Source organism: Xenopus laevis, chromosome 5L, assembly GCF_017654675.1.
Source record: "Xenopus laevis strain J_2021 chromosome 5L, Xenopus_laevis_v10.1, whole genome shotgun sequence".
Lineage (NCBI taxonomy): Eukaryota > Metazoa > Chordata > Amphibia > Anura > Pipidae > Xenopus > Xenopus laevis.
Window position 1 is genome coordinate 35,909,404 of NC_054379.1, and position 15,063 is coordinate 35,924,466.

Sequence of the window (15,063 nt, forward strand, 5' to 3'; positions counted from 1 at the left end):
GAGAATAAAAATAAGAGTAGGGAAAGTAGACATCCTTGTCTTGTATCCATACAGTGTGGTAATCACAAGTGCAATGATATCAATGGTGGCTTTTTTTTAAAAGGGGTTTTTCACCTTTGAGTTAACTTTTAGGTATGATGTAGGTAGTGATATTCTGAGACAGTTTTTGCAATTGTTTTTAATTTTTTATAATTTGTGGTTACCGTAGCAAACATGCATTTATTTCAATAAGAGACTGGAATATGAGTAGAACTGGGCATGAATAGAACGATGAGTAATAAAAAGTAGCAATAGCAATACATTTTTAGCCATACAGAGTATTTGTTTTTTAGATGGTGTCAGTGACCCCTATTTGAAAGCTGGAAAGATTCAGAAGAAGATTAAAAATAATAAAAAAATTAAAAAGCCACTGTTATTTTACATTGCTGAAGTCGCTCGAAGAAATAATGTGTAAAAAATGTATGCTGTTTTTTACACAGCATACACATCACAGCCTGGCGTTGTGTAGTGTATTTGTAAGGTTACCTGGTGGTCTAGGGGGCTGGCAGGGACACCCTCCCTATTAGGTCCCTCCAAATGGGACTCCTCCTATGGCGTGCGCGGCCACTCGCTTCTGGGTTTATGCTGGTGGCGCGTGACTCCATCAAGCTGCGGGTTTGAGCTGGAAATCTTTGCCCATTGTTAGGTCTAATTTGGGTGTGATTTGACTGTGGTTATCCTGATTTTGATCCTTGCCTGCCTGACAAACTATTCTTAACTCTGCCGATATTAACCCTTGCCTGCCTGACTTGCTTGAACTCCGCCAGTACCACGGCCTGTCTGACCTTGATTGAGTACAATTTATCCTTCACAGGAAGTCCTGTGAAAGGAGCTTGTGTTTTTCAACAATTTTACCTTAGCTTTTGTGGAATTTATACACACAATTTATTCATTTATTTATTTTTGTTAATTAAATCCCCTGGGGGTAATTATGGTGGTTAATTAATTAGCACTAATGCAGGTTTGTCTCTATCTTTAATACCTTGTATTATAACAGGCCATAGGAGAACCGAATTAATCACATAGGTAATAATTTTAAAATTGGTCTTATTAATTGAATTCAATTGGTGTTTTTTATAAAGTATCACTATTAATTAAAATTGATGTATTAGAATGTTTAATGAATTGCAGTTTTATTAATTTGACCGTATAACATAATTTAGAACATAGCACTTTGGTGATCTTCATATAGATAAGCACAGGCACTTTAGAGGTTTTTAGTTAATTATTGGCAGAAGTGTGAACTCCTTTAAGTGATTCTAGAATATAAATACATACGGGGTTTTACTTTTCTTTTCTCTGTTTAAATAAATAAAATATATCAAATTGGTGATTGTACCCCGCTATGTCCTTTCTTAAGGTGATAAGTTGCTAAGAATATACAACCTTTTGATGAACCCTGTCTGTACCAACCCCGGCCTGCCTGACCACACTATTCCGTCTATTCCTGTGAAGTTGGTGTTGCCTTCTGTCCTAAACTTGTATTAAAAATGTGCCCCTTTGCTTGTCCAGAACTCCTTGCTTTGCTCCTCGTATATTAAGACCTGGTGGCATCTGAGTAGCTGAGGGCTCCTCCTGAGGCCAAAGGCAGCTGCTACAGGTAGAAGACAGAGCCGTGAGCTTAGCATTAGTTCTGGGTTCAGGGTGCCGATCGTGACAGTATTATCCCGCTTTTTTTTACACCATATAATAAATATGTCCCTAAAAGTTAACTTTAAGGTGAACCACCCCTTTAAATAAATGGTAATCCTGTGTGCGTAGCTGTATTTTGAACAAAATACTAAATGTGTAATAGACCTGCTAACATCTTGGAGAAAGCACTCTTTGGTATCCTTCAGTACAGCCTCCAAATCAAACTCCTTAAGAAACAAACTGGACCACATCAGTTGTACAGTGCAGTAAAAAAAAATGATTTATGGAAACAACTTTCCAAGCATTTCAAAGGCAAATTCATCTAAATGATACATTAAGAAATTAAACAAGTTCTTCTTGAAATATGAAATTGTTTCTAAATAAATAGAAAAATCCATACAGACTTCAACCAAAAGCTCACTCTGATATTGTCATGTGATAGATAAACAATAAAGACTCCAAAAGAAAAAATTTAAAAAAAATACAGAAATGATTTACCATTACAACATTAGGCAATAAAGACTACTGCACTCTTGTATTGCAAGAGCTAACAATAACAGGAACTAAATTATAAAATAAATATAACTATCATAAAATCAAAAGGTATGGACAGAGACTTTTCAGCCCTCTGTATTTCCACTGGCTGGGATTTCCTCCCACAATTCTCATTCACTTTAATTGAAAACGTTAGGCAGTTTCTAGTCTCAAAATCCATCTGTTCCTTATTATCATTGCAGGGGGAACAGGGGGAGCACGCCACATTGCTAAGTAAAAATGTATATAAATATAAGGGAAGTGCTACTGACATGTCCAAATTGGTCAGTGCACATTCCCTGGGCCCCTGTCTAGATAGTTCAGTAGATATGCAAATGCATGTAGACAGGGGTTTTTAGTTACAAAATTATGATCATAAAGTTGAAAAGCCACCATACCACGTCAAGGTAAACCCCACATGGCGGTCCCTAACTTGTTTACCTACCAGTCACATTATTGAGGATCCTATGTCTCTCTGCATAATAGCATTAGTAGAAGTCTGCTGAACCTTGGTTTCTATCTATGGGCTGAATCCTCCCCCGCTACTGACTCGCAGCTTTTAAGAGAGAGTGATTGCCCAAATTTTTTGAAAAAATGTATATATATATATATGTGTTAATATGGTGCGGTTAAAAGCATAGGGCCACAATAAATAAATAGGGGTGGGTATGGGGGGTGCTACAAACCACAGGAAGCTTAGCCAGAGCTTCAGGCTATACGGCAAATGCAGGGGGGGTTGTGGGAGCACGCCACATTGCTAAGTAAAAATGTATATAAATATAAATTGATACACGGCAACCTCCACTAGCAAAGCTCTCACTTTCTGTATTAACCAGCTGTTTGTTTGAATTTCACGCTGGATAGTAACTAATGGAAGGAATTACTATAACAAACAAGGGAAAGTTGTGCTCACCACTATTTTTTAAAACCATTAGACGGGGGTGCAATGAGGGTATGACCACAAAATACATATAGTCAAGTACAAGAGGTCCTCTGCACTCAACCCATTATCAATATATTTAAGACAGAGACATTTTGTGCATACTGCTACTAAAAAATGCCTTACCCTTTAAACAACACAGGGGTTGTTTGTCCATATATTGCAATATATTTAAGCTGGCCAACTACGTCAAAGTCATCCCATATCTGGCCAGTCCTACGCTTAATTTTCATCTGATTCATTAAGAATTCAATGGCTTAATTATACATTTTACAAAGGGACTAAGTTTTACCTGCAACTTACTAGCTGCTTTCAAAGTTTTGAAATTCTGTATAATGCTCTTTAACCAATATTTTAATTTTCCTAAATAAACTCGTTACAATATTTTTTGTTTCACTAGTTACCCTGGAACAGTTCATATTAGCAGTGGAGTCATGTCCTGTGCCAAAAGACCAGAGTTTACTAATGGAGGTAAGACCTTCCTCTATTTATATTTAGTGAATAGTGTCATTATCACTTATAATAACCCCAAACTGTTGTATTTCTGTGCTTTGTGGAGAATTGTGTTGGACTTTTGCCCAGCGCAGTTTTACAGGCAATCCAAGTACTGTGGTTTGTGCTTTTGATAATGACCCACTACTCCATGTTTTTATTAAAATTAGCATTGTTTGTTAATTAGCGTGGGATCGGGGGCCCGGGGACCTACCATGGTGACCGTTTCAGGGGGCCCCACACCATCCCCCCAGCTTCAGCCCCAGGCACATCTCCTCTCCAACAGCCCCCCCCCCCAACACTCCCCTGGCCCAGGAACCTCTGATGGCCCCCTGCCCCAGGAACCTCTGATGGCCCCCTGCCCCAGGAACCTCTGATGGCCCCCTGCCCCAAAGTTCTTCAATGGCCCCCAGCTCCAGACGCAACCCTCCTCCGAAACCCACCAACTGTGCGTACTTTTTTTCCTGCAGGACACAAGGCAGTCTGGGCCAGGAGGGGAGGTCAAGGAGAGGCAAGGGGTGTGGGTCTGGGCCTGCAGGCCCACAGGGTTTTTTCCCAGTGTCACGCCGACCCAGTCCAACCCTGTTGTTAATGTTTGGTAGTGGCTGATAGAATCATGTAGCCTCTGTTTTTCCAATTAAAGGAAAAGGAAAACTTAATTCACTGGGGGTACCAAAATGTTAAGCACCCAGTGAATTAAAGGAAAACTATAGCCCCAAAATTAATACTTAAGCATCAGATAGTATCAAATTGAATGACATATTAAAGAATCTTACCAAACTGGAATATATATTTACATAAATATTGCCCTTTTACATCTCTTGCCTTGAACCACCATTTCGTGACTCTATCTGTGCTGCCTCGGAGATCACCTGACCAGAAATACTACAACACTAACTGTAACAGGAAGAAGTGAGGAAGCAAAAGACACAACTCTGTCTGTTAATTGGCTCATGTGACCTTACATGTGGTTTGTATGTGTGCACAGTGAATCGTACAATCTCAGGGGCGGCCCTTATTTTTTAAAATGGGAATTTTCTATTTATAATAACCCAATGGCACATACTACTAGAAAAGTATATTATTATGATAATGGTTCATTTACATGAAGCAGGGTTTTACACATGAGCTGTTTTACTCAGTATCTTTTAATAGAGACCTACATTGTATGGGGGGTATAGTTTTCCTTTAAATCAAAGTTATTACATTTGATTTCAGAAAAACCTGCACTGGCCCAAGGACATTCTAATGAAGTGCTGCCATCTTACCTGTTTCTTCTAGTTGTACCTACAGTATATGACTTAGGGGGATGCTTGACAACGGTACAATCATTTAGAGTATAAACTTTTTCAGTAAGAAGTTTTATTATATACACTGCATACTGGCACAATAACATTTGAAATCTTTCTTCCACTGTTGGCTGCGGCCGCTAAACAGGTTCAGGGTTCATGCAAAGCATATGTATTTTACACTTGGAGCTGAGCCAAAATAAGTATAGTACTCTGAAGAAATCGTAAAACTGTCCCGCATTAAAATTGGAATTTCTAGTTTAGGGGAGGAGGGATAAGAATTGCTTCTTCTGACTCTTTCTGGGGGTAACTGACTCCATCTACCCATAAGTGCTCTCTAAGTCTACAAATGTTATTGTTGGACCCTGTAGAATAAAAAGCTAAATAAGTAAAAAAAAACACAAATAATAAAAAACCGAAACCAATTGCAAATTGTCTCAGAATATCACTCTCTACATAATACTAACAGTTAATGCAAACATGAACAACTCCTTTAACTAAAACCCCCCATTAAAGCTAAATATCTATAAAAAATTACCTGATTTTAAGGATTCGATTTAGCCAGGCACATAGATTCAGCTGAAGCCTACTGGAAAAACCAGAAAATACGAAACCAAATATTGGATTAAGTGCATCCCTATTTTTTCCCCATGATGCAGTGTTTTTTCCCCAGAATTTGTTGTTGCTGGAGGGGAATTGTTTCTGACATTGTTGTGGCCAGTGCATAAAAACTTAAGCAGTCGTGCTCAAGTACTGACACAAATTGGACACAATTGTCCTGAAAATTTGGAAGTCTGGGACTTGTAGATGCATTTACACTGTGCCTATTTACACAGGCCATTGTGGGAACCCTATAGCAAGCACCTGTTGTGGCAGAAGTTGTAGAGATCCCCTGTGTCAATAGGTGCGACATAGCTCGATTTAAAGGAACAGTTCAGTGTAAACATAAAAACAGGGTAAATAGGCTGTGCAACATAAAAAATGATTCTAATATAGTTAGTTAGCCAAAAATGTAATGAATAAATGCTGGAGTGACTGAATGTCAATAGCCAGAACACTACTTCCTGCTTTTCAGCTCTCTATCTGAGTTAGAAGGGGGGGCCACATGGTACATATCTTTTCATTGAGTTTGCAATTGATCCTCAGCATTCAGCTCAGATTCAAAAGCAACAGATATGACCCATGTGGCCCCCCTCAAGTCACTGATTGGTTCCTGCCTGGTCACCAGGGTAACAGTCAGTGGAAACCAAGAGAGCTGCAAAGCAGGAAGTAGTGTTCTGGCTATTATGTTACACACACAGTTACTCCAGCCTTTATACATTACATTTTTGCCTAACTAACTATATTAGAAACATTTTATATTTTGCACAGTCTATTTACCAAGTTTTTAATTTTTAAATTCTTTTAAAACTGAAGGCAGGATAAAGGCGGCGGCACGGAGTGTATCTATACAATAGTGCAAGGAGCACATGTCGATGCTAGTACCTTTAATGAATGGTTATTTTAGGCAAGTGACTGCGGGGGAAATTTGCAGTTCCACAACTGCAATATGGTAAGTACTGTATATCCCCCCTATACCACATGCTTGCCATAGGCTGAATCATAGCAGCATTTTACAGGGCCTATGCATTTGCACCCCAACAACATTTCAAGGGGGTCATTTATTATTAGGAAGGCAGTTTGCAAAGTTCAAAAAAATGGGAGCACGTAGGCATCCCCCGTCCCACCCTTAACCTTAATTTGGTCTCTTCCTTAGTAGTAGAAATAGCATTTGGTTCAGCTCTCATGCTTAAACCGATGAATCATTTCCTTTCCATACAGTGCATATCTATCGGCACACTGCTTATTTTAGTTATCACATGTTATTCTTGTTGTGCTGTAGCCACATAACATAAAGTTGAATGAGTATAATTTAGTGCATATTCAATTCAGTATTTTTGCATTGATATTTTGACATGGGAAACTATTGGCTGAATAATTATTTCTGTGGAGCAGAACTGAAAAAAACACTCTCTTGGTGACTTTGTTTCCATACTTATACAAGGTTTTCTATTTAACAGGACTTGTCACTCTTGTCTTCTACCTCCCTGTTAGCCTCCCAATAAGAAACGGGAAACAATTTAAGTTTTAACAGCTGATAAAAATTGGGGAGATATATACATTGTGTTAGATACTAAATACTTTCTCTGTGAATGATACATTTGTAACATTATGCAAGATACGATTGATCTTTTAAACTTTGGTTATACCATTTTAAAGCAAACTTTGGGGGGTTCTTTAAACAACAAAATCCTTTTACTGCCTTCTTTGCGCAAATTGCTCAGAAACCTAAACCTTTTTTTGCCAATCTATTTTCTTTCCTAAGAGCACTGGGATTTGTGGTTTTTATAGTTAGTTAGCTCTCAATCATCAGCTAGATTTGCATAAAATTGAGACCACAGTCCCAGTGTCCCTGACTTCTCCTCTGTGTGGGGTCCCTAAGATAGAAAAAGATAAGACAGTTCTAAAGGGACTTCTCCACCATCTAATTTTCTTATTCAATCTTATCTAGGAATCTAAGCAATTGAAATTACTGAACTGAATAAATTGAGAATTGATTTATATAAATCACCTGTTTGTTTATGGGAGTGGGTGTACTTTAATCTTTTCTTAACAATTATTAATTTCCTTAATTGCTCAGTTTTAGGTTTCCAGCCAGTAAGTGGAATTTAAGGCATTTTCATGATCAGTTTTGCACTTTGAGAAAGGCCTTAGGGTAGGCCGAAACGTTAGTCTCTTTTAAACCAATAAAAAATGTTTTTCATAATTGTAAGACCTGAGAGTGCAGATCCTTTGCAGTGGAGATATATATATATATATATATATATATATATATATTACTGTGAGCAGTGGTAATCAAGACTACAAGGCCAAGGAACCATCAGGTGGCCACAACTGAGAATTTTAACGACATTCTAACAATATAGAATATCACATTGTATAACTGGAATTATTGTGAAATTGTTTATAGTTATAATTTAGCTGGGCATAAGTCATGAGTAATAAGAGCTATATTTCTGCTTCCTGTAAAGGCCTTGATAAACTGAAGAGCTGAGTGGCTAAAAATTGAAATCCAAAATACAATTTACAATAAATATATAATTCATTTTTTTTAACTGGCATTCCATTACTCTACACCAGTGGTCCCCAACAAGTTGCTCACAGGCAACATGCTAATCACCAACCCATTGGATGTTGCTCCCAGTAGCCTCAAAGCAGGTGCTTATTTTTCAATTCCAGGCTTGTAGGCAAGTTTTGGATGTATAAAAACCATGTGTACTGCCAAACAGTCTCCTGTAGGCTGCCAGTCCACATAGAGCCTACCCATTACCCAATCACAGTCTTTATTTGGCACCCCAGGAATTATTTTCATTGTGTTGCTCCTCTTTTTACATTTGAATGTGGCTCATGGGTAAAAAAAAAAAGTGGGGACCCCAATTTACAAGAGTTACAAATTACCACATCCTATATTTAAATATAATTAAATAAAAGTGCTTATGGAACAGGACAATTGAATAAATCTTAATAACCAAATACTTTTATACTTTGCATAGCATCAGTTCAGATTTTGTAGAATAGCATTATGCAAGTTTAATATGAATAGCTGAGGCATGTACATGTTGAAGAGATTATCATTCATATGTGCTGTAACCATAGTAATTGTTGCAACTCTCTAAAGCAACTTCTGTGTGAAAATGCCCCCAAAAAGGCACTAAGCTTGCCCAGGAGCAGTAACCGAAAGCAGCCAATAAGAAGCTTGCTTTTAAACAGATGACCATTAAAATCTGACTGCTGATTGGCACCTTTTATTACATAACCCCTATAATGTCATAATTTAACACAATGTCATAATCCCCTTCCAAATTCTAGATAGGGTGTGGAATAGTGAGGGGTGAATAAATTCGGCAGGTGCGAATTCCGCTGCCGGCGAATAAATTCATGAAACTCCTGCGAAAATTCAACAAAAATTAGGACATGCGTCGGAACAGTTACTTGCATTAAAACCGTTGAGTGTCTACTTGGGATGCACCGAATTCAGGAATCTTTCTGCCTGGCAGAACAGAATCCGAGTCCTAATTTGCATATGCAAATTAGAGGTGGGAAGGAAATGCAAATTAGAATTGGGATTCGGTTCGGTACTCTGCTGAATCTTTTGAGAAGGATTCGGGGGTTCGGCCGAATCCAAAATAGTGGATTTGGTGCATCCCCAGTGTCAACACTATTCGGACGCCGGTGGCAAAATTGAAGCAAAGTGACGTGAGCGTCAAAATTCAAGTTTCGCTACTTTTTCACCGAAGCGAAAGGGGAGAAATTCGCCCATCACTGGTGTGAAATACTGCTGAAGTAGATCTGTCGTCAGTGGAGATATGGCTACAGCCAAAATACGGGTTTGTACAGTCCTGGAGCTGGGCCAACTGTTTTTACTTTTATTTGAGCTTTCAGCATTAGGGCCCTCACTACCAGACTGTGTAACAGTTTCTTCCCCCAAACCATAAGGCTCCTGAATATTCAGGGACTGGACAGATCTCTCTCACACACTCCATCTGACCTTATTGTATTAATAAATAGCCATTTGGTACAATTCTTCTCTAGAGCACATCTGCACTTTATTATGTTCTTTATCATTTTCTTACTACTATCATGTCACATTGATACACCCATCATGTCTGACTATATATATGTGTGTGCACCTGGTTTGAAAAATGTATCTGTGTTTCCTTGTTGGTTGCTGTGTAATATGGTATATTGCCAACTTCTTCACCAGCGTCTCATCTGAAGTGGTTACTATTGGTGCAGCCTGCTAGTTACCTTTAGGGTAGGGCTCCACGGGCAATTTGCGCGCGATCTGACACGCTGAGCAAAAACGCAGGCGTCACGTCGATTGCAACAGAGATAAATGTGTAGTTTTACAGAGCATTTGCTTTTTAGAAGGGGTCAGCGACGCCCATCTGAAAGCTGCAAAGAGTCAGAAGAAAAAGGCAAATAATTTTAAACCTATAAAAAATAAATAATGAAAACCAATTGAAAAGTTGCTTAGAATTGGGCATTCTATAACATACTAAAAGTTACCTTAAAGGTGAACCACCCCTTTAAGAAAGACATAAGAAGGTGAAAAATGAAAAATTCCACTTCTATTTCAGAAGCTCAGTCACAAATAGAATGCAATTGAAAAAAGTCTTTATTTCTGGTGAGAAATATGAAAACAATTGAACTGAAAAAATGAACAACCCTTTATAGTGGGCAGTGAGCAGTGAGCAGTGAGCAGAGTTGACCCTTTCTTTTGAATAATTGTTGTCTTTTTGTCTTTGAATGGGTGGATTTTTCATAACTTGTGCAGTGTAAAGCTGGAGCACAGGGCATACATAGTACAAACAGGCCTGCATTAGCAAGAATTAGTTTAATGAGCAAGAAAGAGATATTTGTTTATTCTTCTTCTACAGTGAGAATGAACTTAGGCAGCATTTCACAGCATACAGTACAAACATATAATATAAAAGTCACAATACATGGCTAATTAATGATTAATCCAGATACTCAATACAAGACAGGTCAGCAACCACTGCATTGTGCGCATGAGTTTAATCAGCCATGAAGCATCAATTTCTATAAGACAGACCTCAAGCAAAACCTCAGTTCAGCAGGTCACTTTAAAGGGGTTGTTCACCTTTAAATTAACTGTTAGGGGCCGATTCATGAAGCTCGAGTGAAGGATTCGAATTAAAAAAACTTCGAATTTCGAAGTGTTTTTTGGGCTACTTCGACCATCGAATGGGCTACTTCGACCTTCGACTTCGAATCGAACGATTCGAACTAAAAATCGTTCGACTATTCGACCATTCGATAGTCGAAGTACTGTCTCTTTAAGAAAAACTTCGACCCCCTACTTCGGCAGCTAAAAGCTACCGAAGTCAATGTTAGCCTATGGGTCTTGCCTGAGATTTTTTGATCGAAGGATATTCCTACGATCGTTGGATTTAAATCCTTCGAATCGTTCGATTCGAAGGATTTAATCGTCGATCGAACGAATAATCCTTCGATCGCAGGATTTGCGCTAAATCGTTCGACTTCGATATTCGAAGTCGAACGATTTTAGTTCCTAGTCGAATATCGAGGGTTAATTAACCCTTGATATTCGACCCTTCATACATCTGCCCCTTAGTATGATGTAGAGAGGGATATTCGGAGACAATTTGTAATTGGTTTTAATTTGTTATTATTTGTGGGGGTTTTTTCCTAAACTCAAAAAATTTGAGGATTTTTTTTTTAACCCGAAAAAAAAAAATCGATTTTGACTCAAAAATAACCTTGAAAACTCAAACTTTTTGTGGAAAACACAACTCGAACCTTAATAAATCTGCCCTTTAAAGTCACTGGGGCTCAGTTATAACCACAGGGCAAATTTTCCCATGGGCAGCATCCGATAGCAACCAATGCCACAGTACCTGCCCATGCAACGTTCATGAATAGTGTTAAAGTGCACTCACTGATGCAAGGGAACCCTGAAATTACCAACAGCCTGGACACGGTGATAATTCCAAATTAATTCCAAAGTAGGTTGTATCAATAAGTGCTACTGATTTAAACTCATGTTAATGCCAGTATTAATACCACAAACATTAAATCAAAATGCTTGCTCAAACTTACACATGATGCAAAGAGCATACCTGTACATGTTTTAGCAGCAAACACAATTGCAGCTTCTGCAACTTAGTGGATTCCCAATTTTTCGTTGGGATTCTGGAAGAGAAACGCTGGGAGAAAAAAAATAAATAAATAAAAAACTGTGATGCTCAAGCATGGATGTCGGAACTGCAGGGATCAGGGGGGTGATAGCCCCCCACCCCCAGGATTTATAACATCCAGTTCCAGAAGTTAGCACATACGGCTGGAAAAGTTTAGCACAGCAGCAGCAAAACCTATCCCACCCCAAAATCATCTTCCACAGCTGCTGATCTGAAAATTGCCCTTTGCACCAGTTGTTTTGTTTGTAAATGAGCTTTAGGATCCTGTACTTGATATTGAGTATCCTAACATAAATCCACATTGAAGGCAAAGGTTTAAATATTTTTATCAGCAATAAGGCACAATGCTCTAAATTACAGAGATATCCCTTAGGCAGAACCGAAAGCCCTCCAGATAATAGCCCATACACATATCCCATACAAACTCATATAATTTTTGTAATGCTAGGTTTCGTTTTTGGTAGGGATGCACCGAATCCACTATTTTGGATTCGGCCAAACCCCCGAAACCTTCACGAAGGATTCAGGCGAATACCGAATGTTAATTTGCATATGCAAATTAGGGGTGGGAAGGGAAAAACATTTTTTACTTCCTTGTTTTGTGACAAAAAGTCATGCGATTTCCCTCTCTGTCCCTAATTTGCATATGCTAATTTGGTTCGGCCGGACAGAAGGATTTCCGAATCCTGCTGAAAAAGGCCGAATCCTGGCCGAAACCCAGAACCGAATCCTGGATTCAGTGCATCCCTAGTTTTTGGTTATAGAGACCTGTTAAGTGCTGGCATTGATGAAAGTCAGAGCCAGACAAATACACAGTATCCCTCATCTGTCGGCTGCTGGAAGCCTCTAAACATTTCACTGCAATCCTTTCCTCTCTGATAGAGTTGAAACAGTTTTATTTTTGGAAGTAAAATGTAGTCAGAAAGAAGGTGTGTGTTAACTTGGCCTCACTGTGCCAGATGTTAAGGCTAATCATTGTTATTGTCATTAGTAAAACATTTACTAACATTAAAATGTACAGACACCTAAATGCCAGGGGCTTTAGCTCAACCTGAATGTATTCTGAATTATGTTTGCTGCAGACAAGTTTACATAGAGAATCTGGCACTGACAATTGAAAGTGATAGAGTCAACCAAACATTGTTCTGCAAAATCTCAAATATAATTATTTCTTATTGTTCTTTCATACTAGTTGGTTCAATTTTATCTCTTTAAGTCATTATTTTTAACTGTGCAAAAAACTGTGTAAAACTGATTTTGGCTGTAATTTTACAGGCTACTAGGGTGAAACACTGGGGCAGATTTATTAAGGCTCGAATTGAAAGTTAGAATTCGAAATTCTAATTTTTTATGGTAAAAACTGTCAAATTTGACTTGGGAGTTATTCAAATTCGATTCAAGTTTTCAAAAAATTCTAAATTCGATTTTCGACATTTCATACACTGTCCCATTGCCGCCTAAAACCTGCCAAATTGGGAGATGTCCAGGGATCAATTTGGAGTTGTTTGCAACCTTCCTGACATCCGAGGTTTTTTATGAGTTTTCGAGTTTTTGGGTCGATCCTTTTCAGCCAAGTTTCAAAAACAAGATTTTTATAATACATTTCGATTAGTCGAATTTCTAGTTTATGGGAGTTTAAAAAAAAAAAAAAAAACAACTCACATGAATTTGAAATTCGACCTTTGATAAATGGGCCTCTGGGTGTAAGCAGGAGAGTCTGTTCTCTTTATTTGGTACAGGCAATGCTGGCACTGATAATAGGCAAAAAAAAATTATACAAGCGGATTATTACTGGGAAAAGGCAATTTAGGGAAAGTCTAAAGCGGGATAACAAAGGGGCTCATCGGAGTCGAGGTACAGGGCAAGACAGACAGAGTACAGAACAAATGTCAGAAAAAAGATCAAGATTAACCCAATCCAAGGGCAGAGTTCCGGACACATGGTCAGGATATGGGCCAACACTGATCTACAAGAATCCAGGAACAGGCAGAACATATGGAACAAGATATTCAGAATTCTTATTAGCATTAATACAATTATTTGCATTAGCAGGGGCTTTAAATAAAAACAAATTGTTAATGTAAAGTCCCAACACACAACCTATTGTGCCCGTATGCCACGGTTCAATCAGCCTTCACTTTACTTCAGTCTCCTTGTTCAGCACACACAGTTCCTCATAGGTTATGATACACACAGGCAATTAGCTACCAATATTCATTTGCAGCTGTCATAACAACGGGCATTTCATTGTCCAATATACTATATCTGTGGTTTTTGGATTACCCCTGTGATGACAGTGCTACATGTGCTAATCACAGTGGGTTTCAGATAGGATCATATGCCTTTATGATGACAATGCCCTGCTCAGATCTTTGCAATTAAGCATGACTGTGCAACTCTGCGAAGGAAATATGGTTTTGCTGTCTTACAGAACTTCCCTATGCAAGCACAAAAGTGATTGTAACTTCTGCTTAATGGTTAGGTAAATCAGTTTTGAACATAAAATAGGTAGCCATTCTGTTTTTCATACTTTGCACCCTGCCCCAGAATCCGCACCTTCTGTATTGGAAATGACCTGGGCCTCCATAACAGTACAGTGCTGTGTGCATTAATGGAAGCATGTCTGCAATTTTATTCCTACTCATCTGCTAACCTGCGCATCATGGTTGCTGTGCTCAACATTAATATGTCATTGAAGGTCATGGGAATATTTTAAAGTATTTCACCATTTTGTTAATTTCCATGTATTCAGGCCCGGATTTACATACCTGGCGCCACTTGCCCATCCCCCTCTCCCTTCCCCTCCCCTGTCTGCCTCCCGCACCTGAGACTGGCGTGCGGGAGATCTGGCCTTGCCACAAATCCGGGCCTGCTTGTATTGTCTTCAACTGAATGAATGTACGTTGTTTTCATAACTTATGTCTTTATAAGATACAAGAATTAACCAAGTGTGTTTCTTTTCTACCTGCAGTTCTGCCTGCTGTATGGGACCAAGCTAGTATACCAGGAGAGAGCATGGTATCTGGAACATAAGTATCTAACTCCTGCAACCAGTATCCAGATCAGAAATCAGGTAAGTAACATGGAACAAAAATCAAGTAATAGTATTGCATCAGAAATGGCATCAAAATCTATCAACAGAAGCCCAGATGGTTGTATCCACTTGTGCACTGACCTTAGGTTGAAGTTAAAGGGGAGGTTCGCCTTTAAAAGGATCAGTAACTTCAAAAAAAATTTTTAAAAAAATGTGTTTGTATACTACGGAAAAAAAACACCAACACATATTAAACTTTAAAATCGCAGAGTCTTTATTTAGAAATAACTTACCAAATCTCCCTTGTGCTCCTCTTCAGAA

The 15,063-nt window shown here is 38.6% G+C and overlaps 1 protein-coding gene across 1 annotated transcript in view; it reads left to right on the forward strand.

The window, feature by feature from the left end:
- LOC108716607 (acyl-coenzyme A oxidase-like protein) overlaps positions 1-15,063 on the forward strand; it is a 151,287-nt gene that overhangs the window by 98,382 nt on the left and 37,842 nt on the right. Inside the window, exons 17-18 of the mRNA XM_018262858.1 lie at positions 3,546-3,616; positions 14,680-14,781. Of these exons, the coding sequence (XP_018118347.1) occupies positions 3,546-3,616; positions 14,680-14,781 (173 nt within the window). The remainder of the gene's footprint in view (positions 1-3,545; positions 3,617-14,679; positions 14,782-15,063) is intronic.